A 15,768-nucleotide genomic window follows, 5' to 3' on the forward strand; every position below is an offset into this window, starting at 1 on the left:
AGCTTGCATGCTTTTATGTAAGCTGTAAAATGCTACTAAGGTCTCTTATGGTCTAGTGACATCTAATGTTTCTCATGAGAGACTGCAGTTCTGGTGTCAGCAGGTTATTGTGTGTACAAGATATCACTAGGCCAAAAAATGATATGATAAAGTAAAAATAGTTTGGTGGTGAATGCAATTTGATATTCAACATATTCCAACTTTGCTCATATTACTGTGCACCAGAAGCCCTAAGCTTCACGTTCAGTGTGTCAGGACGAGCCTCAACCCCACAAGATCATCAGTTTCATGAAAGTACTTTCAAACAGTCCATTATAAAGTAAATACTGAAAGTAATGTGTTTAAGCACAATAGTGCTCACCTTTAATCAGGGTCACTTTTCGGGGCAATTTGGGGGCTTAGCCTGTTTATACTCAAAATTCATTTTTTGTTAATTCTGTTTGCAAAATGTTCAGCATTCTCAAGTCTTAGTTCAGGTATTTTGCTTTACCGCAACTTATATTCCCCCTGTTTTGATTAAATTGTATTTTTATTATGTTTTAATAAAAACCTACACTAGACATGAATATAGTCTTTTCATGATATTTGAAACATACTTCTGAATGTAAATTCATGTTTTGTATTGTTTTTTTTGTCGTCTCAGGGACTGCTTCTGTAGCAGTTGCTGGTATACTCGCTGCTTTAAGAATCACAAAGAACAAGCTTTCAGACCACAAGTTTGTCTTTCAAGGAGCCGGTGAGGTAAGTTGTGTGTTTTACTTTTTCTTTTTATTGATATGACTGAATTGATATGGAACTTCTAAAGTTGAATTGATGGAAAAACTTTCAACAAGCTATGTGAGGAGTTGTGGTGTGTATGGAAGTGAGATATGGCTCAAGAGAGAAGAACATGAAGCAGATTTAGAAAGTTTCCTTGGAGAGAGACAAAGATATTTGTTAAGCTGAGACACATGAGAAGTAAGCTAAGATGGTTTGGTTATGTGAAGTGAAAGCCTGAAGACAAACACTGTGCTGGAGGTGTAGAAAATGAAGCAGAGAGAGGAGACAAAAAGGAATCCAACTTGGTGTCAGAGTGGCCAACCTAAATGAATTCATGTAATGGCTGGTTATTTTCAGTTTAATTCACATAGTCACTGTGCATGTCAACCTTTTGGAACACTTTGTCTTTTATTTCAAATTTGCTTTGGTAGCTTTGCTCCATAACTTGCAGTATTGTTATGTAAAGTAATGTATAGTGTTTAATTATCCTAATGTTGAAAATACAAACAGTGTAGACCAAAAGCTATGCCAATATGTCTCCTATTCCAATAAGTACATTTATAATGAGAGCTTATAGCAAACAATAGTGCTCAATCAGCTGTCCACTTCCTTATAACCCCAATCATGTTATGACTTCAAACTGATTCATAATGATTCTCTGCCATATCTTAAAGGCATCTGGTTACACCTGGTCTGTCTATATTTTGGCTGCCATACAACAGTATGCATTTGTTCTTTATACTGTTTTATTTATCTAAGCATTATGAGTTTCCTTCAGGGATCTTACTAAGATGTCTGCAACTCTTGCTTTCCTTGCTAGTCCTGACAGCAGCCTTAATATTTCTTCATATTGCTTTGATGATACACTATGATCCTACTTTTGTTAGTACATGAATCCATACTTACTGAAAGGTTTTATGTTAGTACAGGCATGTTGTTTGAAATAAAAAAGGATTAAATTGTGTTACTCACAGACTCCTGTAGCAGTAAGAATTCTCTGTTTCTTTCGTCATTCTTTTAACAGGCAGCAATGGGAATAGCTCATCTAATCATTATGGCCATGGAGAAGGAAGGCATTCCACACAGTGAGGCCATCAAACGAATCTGGATGGTTGACTCGAAAGGACTTATTGTGAAGGTGATTACATGTTGCTGTTACATTCACTTGATCTTAAAAGAAGAGATCAATCCTGCTGTTACTAGGTCACTATTAACAGTTATTGTTTCCTGCATTTGTCTAGATTAAAATTCTTATAAAACCAAAGCCTTTATATATTTAGTTTTTAACTTTAATTACATAGCCAGCATAAAGAGGGCTACATGTTTCACAATAATCGATCATCAGGACAGCCTGAAAACATTTAACTAGAAAGCAGTTCTGCTTGTGGTCACAGAAGTGTATTTAGTTTGTAACAAACCTTAAATCATGTGATTATGTATCCTTACATTCTTTATTTTTTAATTTGCCAGCCAGCATGGATGACTCTGCAAGTTCCCTATAGTAGTGTAGCCTGCAACCCTGCTCTGGCTTCAAGATACCACCATATAGTGTCTATTAAGAGATACAGTGCCCAGAATACAAATGTGGGAACATGGAACATATAACAAGAAAAATCTCGAGAATCTTCAGACATGGACTTGGGAGTTTTCTGTCCTAACAACTCACTCAGATGGCCAATAAATACAACTGTTCAATCAAGCTGTAAGAAAGTTCTTTACTGGACACAGACACGGCCAGAAGCTTACTGTTTTAGTTCTGTACAGAGAATAAACAAAAAGACAAACAGAACGCAAGAACTGAATAGTAAGGTGATCCACATTAAGACATTCTCAAAAGAACATCTTCTAAAGAAAGACTGCTGTACATTTTCCCTTATTAAAACATGTTTATACCAAACACAATCAATCAACAGAGATTTAAGCAATGCAGAAATAAACAGCAATATTTGTCACCTCTCTGATTCCACCTATTGAACTTTGACAAATATTGAAAAAATGCACCTATTCATACTCAGGATGGATGCTTCAATGAAAATTAATATGGCCATTGAATAATATAGTAACATATACTGATATATACAAATATGGTGTTCCTAGAAAAACTGAGGCTCCCAGAATCTGTTGAAATGTCTTTGAGACAATGTAGTTTGTTGGATGCACACTGCTTTTCCATGGCGAAAGTTTAAAACTGCAGTAGTATAAGTTAGTGGGAAAAACAAGGGAAGGGTTTAAGTTGAAACGACTGACAGATAGAAGGCATCAAAATATTAACATTTTCATATAAAATATTAGGTATTTAAACATCAGTAAAAAAATTTTAAAAAATTGCACACCACACTATATGTTCCTTTAGCTTGGCAATGCACTGAATGCACAAATTTCTGATGCTGATGATAAATCTGCTGAAACACATTGATGAGATTAGGAAATTCAGCAGTTTCAACAACAACATTTGTATCTGTAGCACATGTAGCTCAAAATGCTTTACAAGATGTGAAAGAAGTAGTAGTTACATGCAAAGAAAAACGAATAAAGTTAGTTAAGAAAAAATGCATAAATAGTATACAAAAAATAAAGAATGCACATTTACATAGGATAGATATATAAGAAAGATTAACAGTGTCCATGACTGTGTGAGCATCATGATGATGAGAGTAGCTTTCAGAACACATCAGAATTAATAATTTAATACTACAGTATATACATAAACCTTTACACAGTGGCCGATTTGCTTTATTAAAAAATATGCTGATAAGAAGTCACAGTGGTAGATTTGTCCTCCTTCTCAAAACGGCATTGTTCAATATAAATGTTTTTTACAAATATGAAGTTTGTGACAGACCTTGATTTGCCTGCAGTAGCTGCTACAGTTGTGTTTGAAGCTAAACAAAAGCCCGAGTTCACTTCCAAGTGCTCCTGTAAGAGTCCTATAGACAACGAGATGAATTTCAAAACATATACTTGTTGTTATCTCTGCCTTTCAGGGCCGGGGTAATTTGAACCATGAGAAGGAGCAGTTTGCCCAAGAGCATCCTCAGGTGAAGACGTTGGAGGAGGCTGTAAACATCATAAAACCCACTGCAATCATAGGTGAGTGTTAAGATGTTCAAGGACTTACTTAGAGAATGGAAAAGTGCCATTTAGTGTCTATTTAACTAAATTTAACTCTATTTAACACTCCTCATCGGGATACCCAACAAGAGCCTTCAAAAGCTCCAACAAATTCAAAATAGTGCTGCAAGAATCCTGATGAGCGTGCGGAAATATGAACACATTTCACCAATCCTTCGATCACTTCATTGGCTCCCTATCCATCTCAGCATTGAATACAAACTCTGTTTGTTTACTCACCAGCGTATCCATGAAATTGCTCCACAATATCTCAAGGAACTCCTTATACTACAATCCACTGCAAGAAACCTCCGTTTTGCAAATACCTACCGCCTTCGCCGCCCCTGTGACCAAACTTCGTACAATGGGAGGCCGAGCCTTTGCAGCTGCTGCTCCACGGCTCTGGAATGCCCTACCAGAGAGCCCGAGAACACAGCAGATTGTGGGCTGTTTAAAAAAAACAGCTAAAGACTTTTCTATTTAGGAAAGCTTATTAACAAGAATGCTACTAATTATTATTGTTTTATCTGTGTTTTTATCTTGCTTTGCCTTTGTTTAAACTTTTTATGTTGCACTTTGACATTTACTGCTAATGTAAAGTGCCCTATAAATAAAATGCATTATTATTATTATTTAGAGTGACTGCGCTGATCAAACACTTGCATGTTCTTTAAAAAAATGAATAAGATTTATTTGGCTTTAGCCCACACCAAGCAACTTTTGTGTTGAATTACCGGTTGAATGATATGTATATACAGTTAAGTAGTATAAATGCTTTAAAACATTATCTAAAAATAAAACTGTAAGTCTCTTACAGTAAGCACATGGCATATTTGTTAGAAGACCAAAGGAGTTTAATTCATTTTACAGAAAGTGAAAGCATTTTTCACTTTTTCAGATTCCTTTCCCATTTCATTATGGTCTAGTGCATAACTTCATGCTCAGCTTCTTGCAAGCTAACAATCCATGAAGACTGTATGAAACAAATTACATGATTGACTAAGATTTACTTTACCGCTTTTATTTTATATTGCTTCTGTTCTAGCAAACAGCATCCAAAAGGCTTTACAAATGCAGAACAATACTTCAGTTGTTTATATGTGTCTTCAGCAATTAGAGCAGAGCCAGCTAAAATGCGTTGCCAAGTTTCACATGGCGGATTTTAAAATAATGTTTAAATGTAATAGTTGAGCCTCTAGAGTCCATACCACCTAGATATGAGAAGCACTGCTTCAGACTTTGCTTTCAGCAATCTTATGCATCCTATGGTCACATAAGCCCTATTTACTTATGTGGTCACATCTGAATCTTGGACACAAAGAATTTGTGGTTGACAATCAAGAAAATACTTTAGTCCATCTATGAAAAAAGAAACACTGTGCACATTGGGGCTTGCTAAGTAAATTATAAAAACATGTTAACTTCCAGAAATATCTACAAATGAATCATTGGCATTTGTGCCACAGTAATTTTTAATGAACTATTTGAAATCTCCAGGAGTAGCTGCTGTCAGTGGGGCATTCACAGAGAAGATCATCAAGGATATGGCTTCCTTTAATGAGCGGCCCATTATATTTGCATTGAGTAACCCAACCAGCAAATCTGAGTGCACAGCAGAGCAGTGTTACCGGCTGACCGAGGTAAGTCACGCGTTACTGAGTAAAGCCACTTCTGCAGTCTTATTGTTGTACCAACCATGAAACTATGTTTAATGATATATATGCAGTGTGTGTGTATCCAGCAAGAGGCACATGCTTTCCGAGAATTTGTTCTTTTAGAAATGTAGTCATACTCAGGTCAGTATATCCCTCCCCAGTTACCACAATAGAAATATTAAGGTAAGAAAATATCTGTACAACAGAGGGAATATATTTAAATTGCTTTTAAAGAAGCTTACAGGGCAGTACAATTGTCTTATGATGTTTCAGTATCCATATTCAGAAGAATTGCAATAATTCTGCTAGGCACAGACAGCAGAGTCAGACTGTTGCAAACAGCAGTAGCCAGCTCCCTATGCTGCCTGATGCTGGTGGCCCAGGTACATTTCACACTTGAACAGCATTTAAAGTACAAAACATTCCACATTGTCTTATATATTCTTAAGATATTTGACCTAGCAAGATGCTTGATGCTTATTTGATGCTAGTTGCTTAATGCTTGATTGATATGATTGATGCTTGATGCTTATTTACCATTTCAGATCTTGTCCTGAACATATATTTTGCAAGATGGGTGTATGTGGTTTTTAACTGTGTTACACCATGCTTTGCACAATTTGATGGAGGATCTTGTCAGTGGTTGAGTTCCATTTGTTATCTGGGATTCTGATTTGAAGGTTCAATTGCCAACATTCATCTCCACATTGAGAACCAGGGTCTGCTATTAATGAAACATATTATTTAACTCTGTATCTCACTCACACTCTGATTCTGCTTTGCCAGGCATTTCCAGATTTGTTTCTGAGAATTTAATTCAAGTGTTTTGTGAACCCTTTACTTATTTTTTGCTTTCTGTCCTAGTTGCTTTAATGAAAAGTCATTTCATGATGAACAGATACAGGTTCAATAGCATTACCTTAGCTAGTGAGCTACTGCATCAGTTTTAAGAGTTAAAAAACAAAGCAGGGTTCATGTTTTGTGTGGTTCTTTATCGGTCTCCTCCCATTAGACCAGTTTGTCAAGTGTAACCCTACCAGGTTGACACATCTACCAACAGCACACATCTAAGGATCACTGGGCTGTGTTGGCCCCTCTACCGCACCACACTCATAACACTAAAAGGGTAGTACAGCATATATAGTGGCATACAAAAGTCTGGGCACCCTCTCATAAAATGTCAGTTACTGTGAATAGTTAAGTGAGCAGACAATGAACTGATCACCAAACCCATAAAGTTAAAGATGACACATTACTTTAATATTTTAAACAAGATTACATTTTTATTTCCATCATTCACAGGTACAAAATACCAAAAAAATGAAAAGGGCCTGAAGCAAACGTTTTGGCCCCCAACATGGTCGGTACTTAGTAAGACCCCCTTTGGCAAGTATCACAGCTTGTAAACACTGCTTGTAGACAGCTAAGAGTCTTTAATTTCTTACTTGGAGTATTTTCACCCATTCATCCTTGCAAAAGGCTTCTAATTCTGCAGGATTCTTGGACCATCTTGCATGCACTGCTCTTCTGAGATCTATCCACTGATTTTCAGTGATGTTCAGGTCAGGGGACTCCAAGGGCCATGCAAAACCATCAGCTTGTGCCTCTCGAGGTACTCCATTGTAGATTTTGAGGTGTGTTTCAGGTCATTATCTTGTTGTAGGACCCATCCATCCTCTGTTAAACTTCAAATTTTTTTTTACAGATGTTGTAATGTTGGCTTCCAGAATTTGCTGGTATTTATTTGAATGCTTCAATGACTTTTCCCCGTGCCATTGGCTGCAACACAAGCCCAAAGCCTGAACGGTCCAGTTGGAGAGGTGGTCTTTTCCTGGAATTTGCCACACTATTTTCTCCAAACATCCCTTTGTACATTGTGGCCAAAAAGTTATATTTTGACTTCATCAGTCCACAGGACTTGTTTCCAAAATGTGTCAGGCTTGTTTAGATGTTCCTTTGCAAACGTCAGCTGCTGAATTTTGTGGCTAGGACACTGAAAATGTTTTCATCTGCGGACTCAACCATGAAGGTCATATTAGTTTAGGTGTTGCTGCACAGTAGATCAGTGCACCACCATTCCAGGGTCTGCTAAATCTTCCTGAAGGTCTTTTCCAGTCAAATGGGGGTCTAATTTGCCTTTCTAGCAATTCAACAAGCAGTTCCTTCAGGGCGTTTCCTTAGTCTTCCAGATGTCAACTTGACCTCCACTGTTCCTGTTAACTGCCATTTCTTAATAACATTACGAACTGAGGAAACAGCTACCTGAAAACGCTTTGCTCTCTTCTTGAAGCCTCCTCTTGCTTTGTGAGCCTCAATTATTTTATTTTTTAGAGTGTTAGGCAGCTGCTTAGAGGAGCCCATGGCTGCCGATTGCTGGCACGAGGTTTGAGGAGTTAGAGAATGTACACAGCCCAAACAAGGTGATTATGGCCTCAGATATCTTGGGGTGACCAAACTTTTGCATGGTGCTCTTTTCCTTTTTTCACTGTACAATTGTACAATACAAAAACAATACACTGATCTTGTGTACAATGCTGGAAGGAAATGTGTCATCTTTAACTGTAGGCCTTTGGGTGATCAGTTCATCTCCTGCTCACTTAACTATTCACAGTAACAGACATTTTAAGCGAGGGTGCCCACACTATGGCATGCCACTGTAAAGTTAAAGATGCACTAATTATTGTTATTATTATTATCCAAAAATTCTTGTTTAATCCTACCATTTTAAAGTTTTCCAGAGTCTGTTGCAGAAGTAATTAATTCAACTTTCACTGTAATTTTAATTTATGTTTTTTTTTTTTTTCTGTTTTGTATTTTGTTATTTTAACATTTCCATTTTATTTCAGGGCCGTGGTATCTTTGCTAGTGGGAGTCCATTCAGTAAAGTGACCCTGGCAGATGGACGCTCCTTCCACCCAGGTCAGGGAAACAATGCCTATGTCTTCCCAGGAGTCGCACTGGGGGTCATTGCCTGTGGGGTCAGACACATCTCTGATGACATCTTCCTCACCACAGCTGAGGTACATGGCTCATTTTTTGTAGACTCAACTAAACATGCAACTTTAAGAAACAATGCTCAGTGTATAAATATACACACACACTTAGTAACAGGTTTGTTGTGTTTACACTTTAAATGTTGTGCATTGTTTGGTTTTTTGTAGATTCTTGCCGCAGAAGTAACAGAGCAGCACTTGGCTGAAGGACGACTCTACCCTCCACTTCACACCATCAGAGATATATCTCTTAAAATCGCTGTAAAGGTGGGCAAGAATGTTTGGATGCTTTCTAAAACAAATCTGTCTGATTAACATCTTAAATGTTTAAAGCAGTAAGACACTGGGACTTCATGAATAACAAACAGAACTGTGAAAATGAGGCCCCCGTGGTTTATTTTATTACACTACTAAGTCCTGACATTGGAGGATTCATTTTGAGAAAGGAGACCTCTATGCAGGGATTGATGATTGACAGAGAGAAGATAAAGTCATTCAGGACCCTGGGTGTAGAGAAACAGGAGAAATACTCTTTGCAGGATGTTATATGAAGAATATTTCTAAAAGTGTATGAACATTCTATGTAAAAGGTTTGGGCACCTCTAGTCAAAATGCTTGTTTTTCACTAAATCAGTGAAAAGAAGTTTCACAACCTCAGCAGGAGTGTACAGTTCAACATGATGTGTTTCTTGACATTTTGATGCACAATTATTATTTACATAATATTTTCTGAATCTAACAAAAATGATGTGTGAATGGGGCACTTGCACCCTATCACTATCACCCTCTCCATCAATACTTAGAAACCTTATCTTTGGCAACAATCACCGCTTGCTGATGTTTCCTTGTAGTCAGGTTTGTTGTGTTGTTGCATCAGGAATTTTTCTCACTTTTACTTACAAAACTCTCCTAACTAAGAAACACTATGGGGTCTTCTTGGCTGTCCTACATGTTTTCAGTAATATTCATTTCTGTGAAGGCGACCCTAAAGCCTCATGGTTTATTGTGAAGCGTGTTTCAGAGTGTCGCCTAGCTGAAATATCCAGCTTCTTTTCAGTTTCATTTTTTACCTGACTCTGGGATATCAGCTTCTGGGATTTGTTCGTATTCTGCCTTCCACCTGCACAATAGTTCCTGTGCCACACAATCCCAGACTGTGGTAGAAAGCCCCCACCATCATTCTGAGATTGCTGACATGTTCTTTTCTTCAAATGCTTCATCTGTTTTCCTTCAAGTGTATCTGTTGTGGTTGCGGCCATAAATTTTAAATGTCACTTCACAAGCTGACATTTCTGATGAGGTTGCATGTTTGCCTTCTCACAACTCTGACATGCAGATAACGTCTTCATAGGCAGCTGGGTATATTGGACCAGCAGTCAGGTGTCCACAAACCTATCTGTGGGTCCTTTGCGTAATGCAGGTTTTCAAGCTGCCCTACCTGAGGTTTTACTGGGCTTTATAGTCTTTCCTTGACCTTCTCGATTATCCCTTGACTTCATTTTCCTTGGGACGTTTCTATCAGTGGAGATTTCAAACTGTTTAGGTGTCTTTTTTATAGCTTTCTCAGCTTTGCAAGAGTTGAGTGTAGTTATTTTCAAGTCCTCAGTCAGGAGTTGAGAGGAACACATGCTTGTCGAGAGACATTAGACCTGTCCTGTTATTTATTGAAATCTGAAGTCGTCTTCACTTGGATTATTTAATTGTTTAACAAGTCAATCAAGATTTGAGGCCTTAGAGGATTATTAATGAATCTCACATACTGTAAATAATGATTGTGTATCAAAACGTGCAGCCATATGCCCGGTTTAGGATTGTTGTGTGCTTCTTTTCACTTATGAGCTTCCGTGAATCCCACCCTTTGGCCAGGGGAGTATAAGTCTTTGTATGAAACTCTGTATTAAACTTAACAGCACACATACTCTGCGCAAGTCTTCTAACCCATTTGGGAGACTGGAGACTGTTCTTCACCGCCCAATCGGGGATGGACTGGAATTCAAAAATGGACTTGCTGGCCACAGTGACTTTGACACCAGCTATTCGTGCAGCCCTTCAGTACAAGTACACCTAACATTCTCTATTGATTTGTAAGTAAAGAAGTCCGGTAGACTGACACAGAAGCACAGCACTGTCCCCCTGACTCTCTGAGACCTCTACAACTGCCTCTTCATTAGATGTGCCTTTCAGCAGAAGCTGGACATGGCTAAACCTTGACGATAAATTAAGAACATGAGAGGGTCCAACGCAAAAATAAATTTAGGATTTAGTCCTAACTAAACTTCTGGTTTGTCAGTTCACTTCACTCCATGTGCGTCTGAAAGTTGACGTCCTTGTAAAATAAAGCGCAAATCATTTTAAATCAGGGGTTTCAACCTCAGACCCTGGAGGGCCACAGAGGCTGCAGGTTTTAGTGTTTGCCACTTCTTATTCATGAACCAATTACTGCTGCTAATGGAATAGACTTTATTTGCTTTTGTTATACTTGACTTGTGTTTTAAATTTAGAACCTTTAATTGTTTCTTTTTTTTCCTTAACCAGCAGCCACATAACAGATAAACAGCTGTCACTATCCCACTTGAACCTTTTGGGCCATCATATCTGTGTTAATAAAACATTGTGAAAGTTTCAGAAATATCAATTAGTTCTGGTCATCAAAACTTTCTGATGGTATTTCCAGTAAATAAAGAAAGTCAACAGTTTCGAAATGTCTGGTGAGGCAGACCAAGGCCACTTATAAGCCATTGAGTTAAACAACGTGTTTCATTGACAGCAATAATTGGCTTCTAATTAAGAAACTGGATGAAGTTAAAATGAGTTGAGTCTGACATCCCAGAATTAGCTGATTAAGAAAAAACAAAACAATTAAGAGTTCTGAATCTTAAAAAAGAAAAAAAAAATAAGGCAAAAGATGTTTGTGCAATTAACAGCCCTAATTGGTTAATAATTAAAGAAGTACAGTAACTAAAATCAGAACCTGCCACCACTGTGGTCTTCTGGGATCTGAGGCTGACATCTCTGCTCAAGCCTTTTAACTTTAACGTCTTATTTAACACTAGATGTTTTCCCAGACTTTCAGCTGCACTCCATCCTTACAGTTGGCACTTAATAAATCTTTTATAGCTGATATGAATTTTTCTGCTGAGCTATCTTGGCTTACTCAGCACAACACATGGTCACAGTAAATATGCTGTGCAGCTGACCACTTGTACACTCTCACCATTTTATTTATCAGGGTCCACTCCCGTTCCCTTATCTGTGTTTTGCACTTCCCTTTCCTGTCCTTCAGTTAAGTGTTTACCTAAGAGGTTTTTATGGGTCCAAAAGTAAGTCAGATCATGTGATTGTAAAGGAATGCTGAAAACGCAATGTGGGTGTTTTGTCTAGGTAGAGTATTATATTGCTCTACTTTCCCCTTTTGTATTATTAATATGTAGCCTTTGTCAGAATGCCTCAAATCTCCCAGACTTACCACTGTTTCTAAGGTATTGTACCATATAACTTCTCCCCACCTTCCCTTCTACATTTATAACCTCAGGCAATTAGGTGTAGTAAAAGACAAGCAGAAGTTAAGTTACATTTTAAATAATGTATTATTGATAATATTCATAAATAATAACAATATACAAAGTACATTTGAATATTGGCAACCATACAACCTGGTAAATGGTAATGTGTAGTTTCAGGCGGCACACAGACTTGTTAGTTAATTTAAATGTCTCTAGTTAAGGCATCATTTGTGGTCAGCTTTCTTCAGAACAGGCCGCATGCCTGTCTCAATATGGCTGCTGAGCTGAGCTCTTCATTGTGTTGTCCTTTTCAGTTCATGGTGTGTGAGATGGTTTTTCATCAGTTTGGTGAGAGAGAGAGAGTGAGGGGTAAAGCAAGCAAATTCATAGATTCTCTGTCCAACCCCTAGAGCCAATAGGATGTCGTGGTACTTAAAGGCTTCTGATACAAGCCAATTCCAAACAGCCATACTTCAGACCAATAGAGGGACAGAATACCTTCACACCTGTCCCTCCAGACCATGTGTTAAGTTAAACTTGCCAGCTAAGCAGTCTGCCTTTCCTCTGGGGGTTGACTGAGAGTCCTGCAGAGAATAACTTACCAAATTTGTTTGAGGCACTTCCCCCAACCCTGTCACAAAATTACAAAGAGACTCATTCATAAAAGGGGGGAAGGACTTCTTAACCATCACACCATTGCTGTTATTATCAATAATGAAACACTAATATTACATTGCTTTGTCTAAGTTACAAATAAAGACATACAAAATATTTATCAACTTGTATGCAAAATTTCACTTCACAACACAGGGTCATTCATGTCCCCCTCTCTCTCTCTCTCTCTCTCTCTCTCTTTCTCTCTCTCTCTCTCTCTCTCTTTCATTCACTCACTCAGTCTCAGTTTGTGACCCAGCAGCATAGCTCACAGAGAGTGCAAGACCACCACAAACTGCTCCACTAGGCTCGATGGCCAGTCCACCCTTGACTCCAACACTTATTCACACTCAGGTGTAATTTGGGGAGGCCAGAGAGCATCACCACAGGTTGGAGGGAAATCCACACAGACATGCAGGACTGCATACACAGGAAAGAACCTCTACTTGGCACTGACTGGGGGCAGCAGTGCTACCCAATATACCAACCTTAAATCAATTCTGAATAAATCTAAAATTTAATTAAAGTGAAAAATGAGGTGTCACAGACTGCAAAGAGAAATAAGTGAAAGGATGGAAACCTGGAGTTCATGCCTGGCTGGTAACAACTGGCACTTCATGGATTGTGTGACCCTAATTGTGGGCTGGAACTACAATGATCCATTGTCCTATTTACAGATATGAATAAGATGTTACAAGCAATGGCACTAAACTTAGCTGTCAAAGATATCCACCAGAAACAAACATATTTCTTTAGATATACCTACTGTAGATGTTGTGACATGTCCTTCACACTGACATTTTTATCCTTACATCTGTGAATGGCCTTTTCATGTTCACTGAATGTGCAGACAGATTTCAGAAGTGTCCACAGGAACTACAACACAACTTTTGTTTATTAAAGGCTAAATATTTTACAGACTTCAGAGTAAAGAGGCAGCTAAAGTAAACCGACCTTGTGTTCTTTCTCCTTGTTTTGCAGATTGTCGACTATGCCTACAACAGAGGAATTGCTTCCTGGTATCCCGAGCCTAAAGACAAGGAGGCCTTTATCCGCTCTCTTGTCTACAGTCCCGACTACGACTCATTTACTCTGGATATGTACAACTGGCCAAAACACGCCATGGAAGTTCAAGATGTTTAGTTGTGTGTGATCCCTACAGTGTGGCTTCCATCTCCATTTACAGCTCTGATTATAAACTTTGCTTGATCTAGGAGAAAATTGAATAGATTTTAGTTTTAAATTGCTGCCATTTCATGTATAACATGCTTATTTTAGGATTGTTCAGTTCTTTCCTTATGTTATTTTATTTTTATTCCAATTAGACATTTTTGTACCTATTTATTCTGATTTTTGACGCATTCTATCGTTTTGTAGGCAAAACTAAAGCACTTTTTGTTTGTTAAGAGAAGGATTATCTTATGTACTTTGGAGCTGAAAAAGAGATCCACGTCACCAAGGTGTCCCAAGAATTCAGAAAGTTGCTCTAACTGCTGTTGATTGAAAAAAATTAAAGAGAGGCAATGACTGAGATAAATATGGTGTTAAACGACTCCGCCAACCCACCGGGAAATCAAACAGTCAGCTTGTCAGAGCCCGAGCACCTTGGACTTGATGTGTTTTTCTACGCCCTCCTAATGCGCACATATCTTTTAATATAACGTTAATTGCCAAACGTTTGCTGCCATTTATTTTAGAAATATTTAAATTCCTCTTATTATCTTTGATTTTTGTTTATTTTTTTTTATTAAGAAACTGACATTATGAAACAGTCATGCAGGACATACATTTATGGAAAGTTCCAAAAGCACAGTTAAGAATCTTGTACAATACTTGGGAACACGAGTAAGTGCAAAAGAATGAAGCCGCTGTGTATATAAGGGAATAATAATATATAAAGGAATAATAAATAGTTTACATGTGTATAGGTTTTACAACGGAAAACAAAACAAAAATGGAACGTACACACTCGGCTCGTGTGGCCCAGCATTAGAGACTGACTCCACGTCACATTAAAATAGATTGGCAGCAGTTTTAGGCTACTTAATCATGTACCATCCTTTCCATTTTTAAATGTTGTTTTGGTCAAACGTTTTCAAGCAATAAATCCAAGAAAGAGGAGGAAAAGCTGTGCCATTACCTGCCTTTATGTGTATCTGCTGCTCTGACAGAGGTGACATGTACAAGTGAAACACACAGTAGGGATTTGGTTTTATTATCAAGTGAGAATGCTGACCTATGCTTGGCATGGCTATAATCTAAGGAGGTGTTTCATAAAAAATATAAAGCACGTCTTCTCTTCTCTCCAAAATCTCAGGGATCTTTCCACATATGCCTCGTTTCAGATACGTCCGATTGAGGTTCATGTTAAATTAGAAATAGCTTTAGAGGACGTCACATTAAACTACTTCTACTCAGAGGGGATGTTGAACCTGACTTCCGTAATTGCTGATCTCATTGCCTTTTGATATCATATTGCGCTACTAGCAATTGCAGGGTATGGCAAACTACGCGACTCTGTGATGGTACAGTTTCACTTTTCTGGAATATCACAAGCTCTCCAATAATGTGCTGCCTGTCAGAGCAAGTGCTTTGCAGGTACAGCGAACTCAGCCACAATCCCGGCACTTTTTCCGTTTGTCATGGTACGTAAAACACAGGATGTTAGGCAGATGAGCCTTTCTTCTGTTTGTGAGACTCCCAAAACCCCTGCGTTCCACTGTATGCATTGTACTTACAGGCGAATGCTCATTGGCTATCGGCTCTCATGCACTCAGAGGCTGCCCCTGTCATTTAATACATCAAAAATACTTGATTTTGCTGGAGCGACTTATGAATTAGTATGACTGAATCGCTGGTTACGTCATCCAGTAACTGTCACCAACTCATTTAAGAGTAGTTTGTAAGTGAAGTCTGTGACTGAAAATTGCGGGCAAAGTGGTGTCATGTGACAGACTTTGGTGCTACAAAGTGCCCAGTATGGATGTGAGGAAAAGTGATTGCAGTGGAAAGAAAGAAAGAAAGAAAGAAAGAAAGAAAGAAAGAAAGAAAGAAAGAAAGAAAGAAAGAAAGATCTTTAAGGGGTTTTGGTTT

The 15,768-nt window shown here is 38.2% G+C and overlaps 1 protein-coding gene across 1 annotated transcript in view; it reads left to right on the forward strand.

The window, feature by feature from the left end:
• Positions 1–14,940, forward strand: part of LOC114650457 (NADP-dependent malic enzyme, mitochondrial-like) — a 150,947-nt gene extending 136,007 nt beyond the window's left edge. The window contains exons 9-15 of the mRNA XM_028800102.2: positions 644–741; positions 1,784–1,897; positions 3,744–3,849; positions 5,368–5,510; positions 8,372–8,545; positions 8,687–8,785; positions 13,657–14,940. Coding sequence (XP_028655935.2) covers positions 644–741; positions 1,784–1,897; positions 3,744–3,849; positions 5,368–5,510; positions 8,372–8,545; positions 8,687–8,785; positions 13,657–13,818 — 896 coding nt within the window. The 3' untranslated portion in view covers positions 13,819–14,940. The remainder of the gene's footprint in view (positions 1–643; positions 742–1,783; positions 1,898–3,743; positions 3,850–5,367; positions 5,511–8,371; positions 8,546–8,686; positions 8,786–13,656) is intronic.
• Positions 14,941–15,768: the final 828 nt, after the last annotated feature.

This window comes from Erpetoichthys calabaricus, chromosome 4 (assembly GCF_900747795.2).
Source record: "Erpetoichthys calabaricus chromosome 4, fErpCal1.3, whole genome shotgun sequence".
Taxonomy (NCBI): Eukaryota; Metazoa; Chordata; class Cladistia; order Polypteriformes; family Polypteridae; genus Erpetoichthys; species Erpetoichthys calabaricus.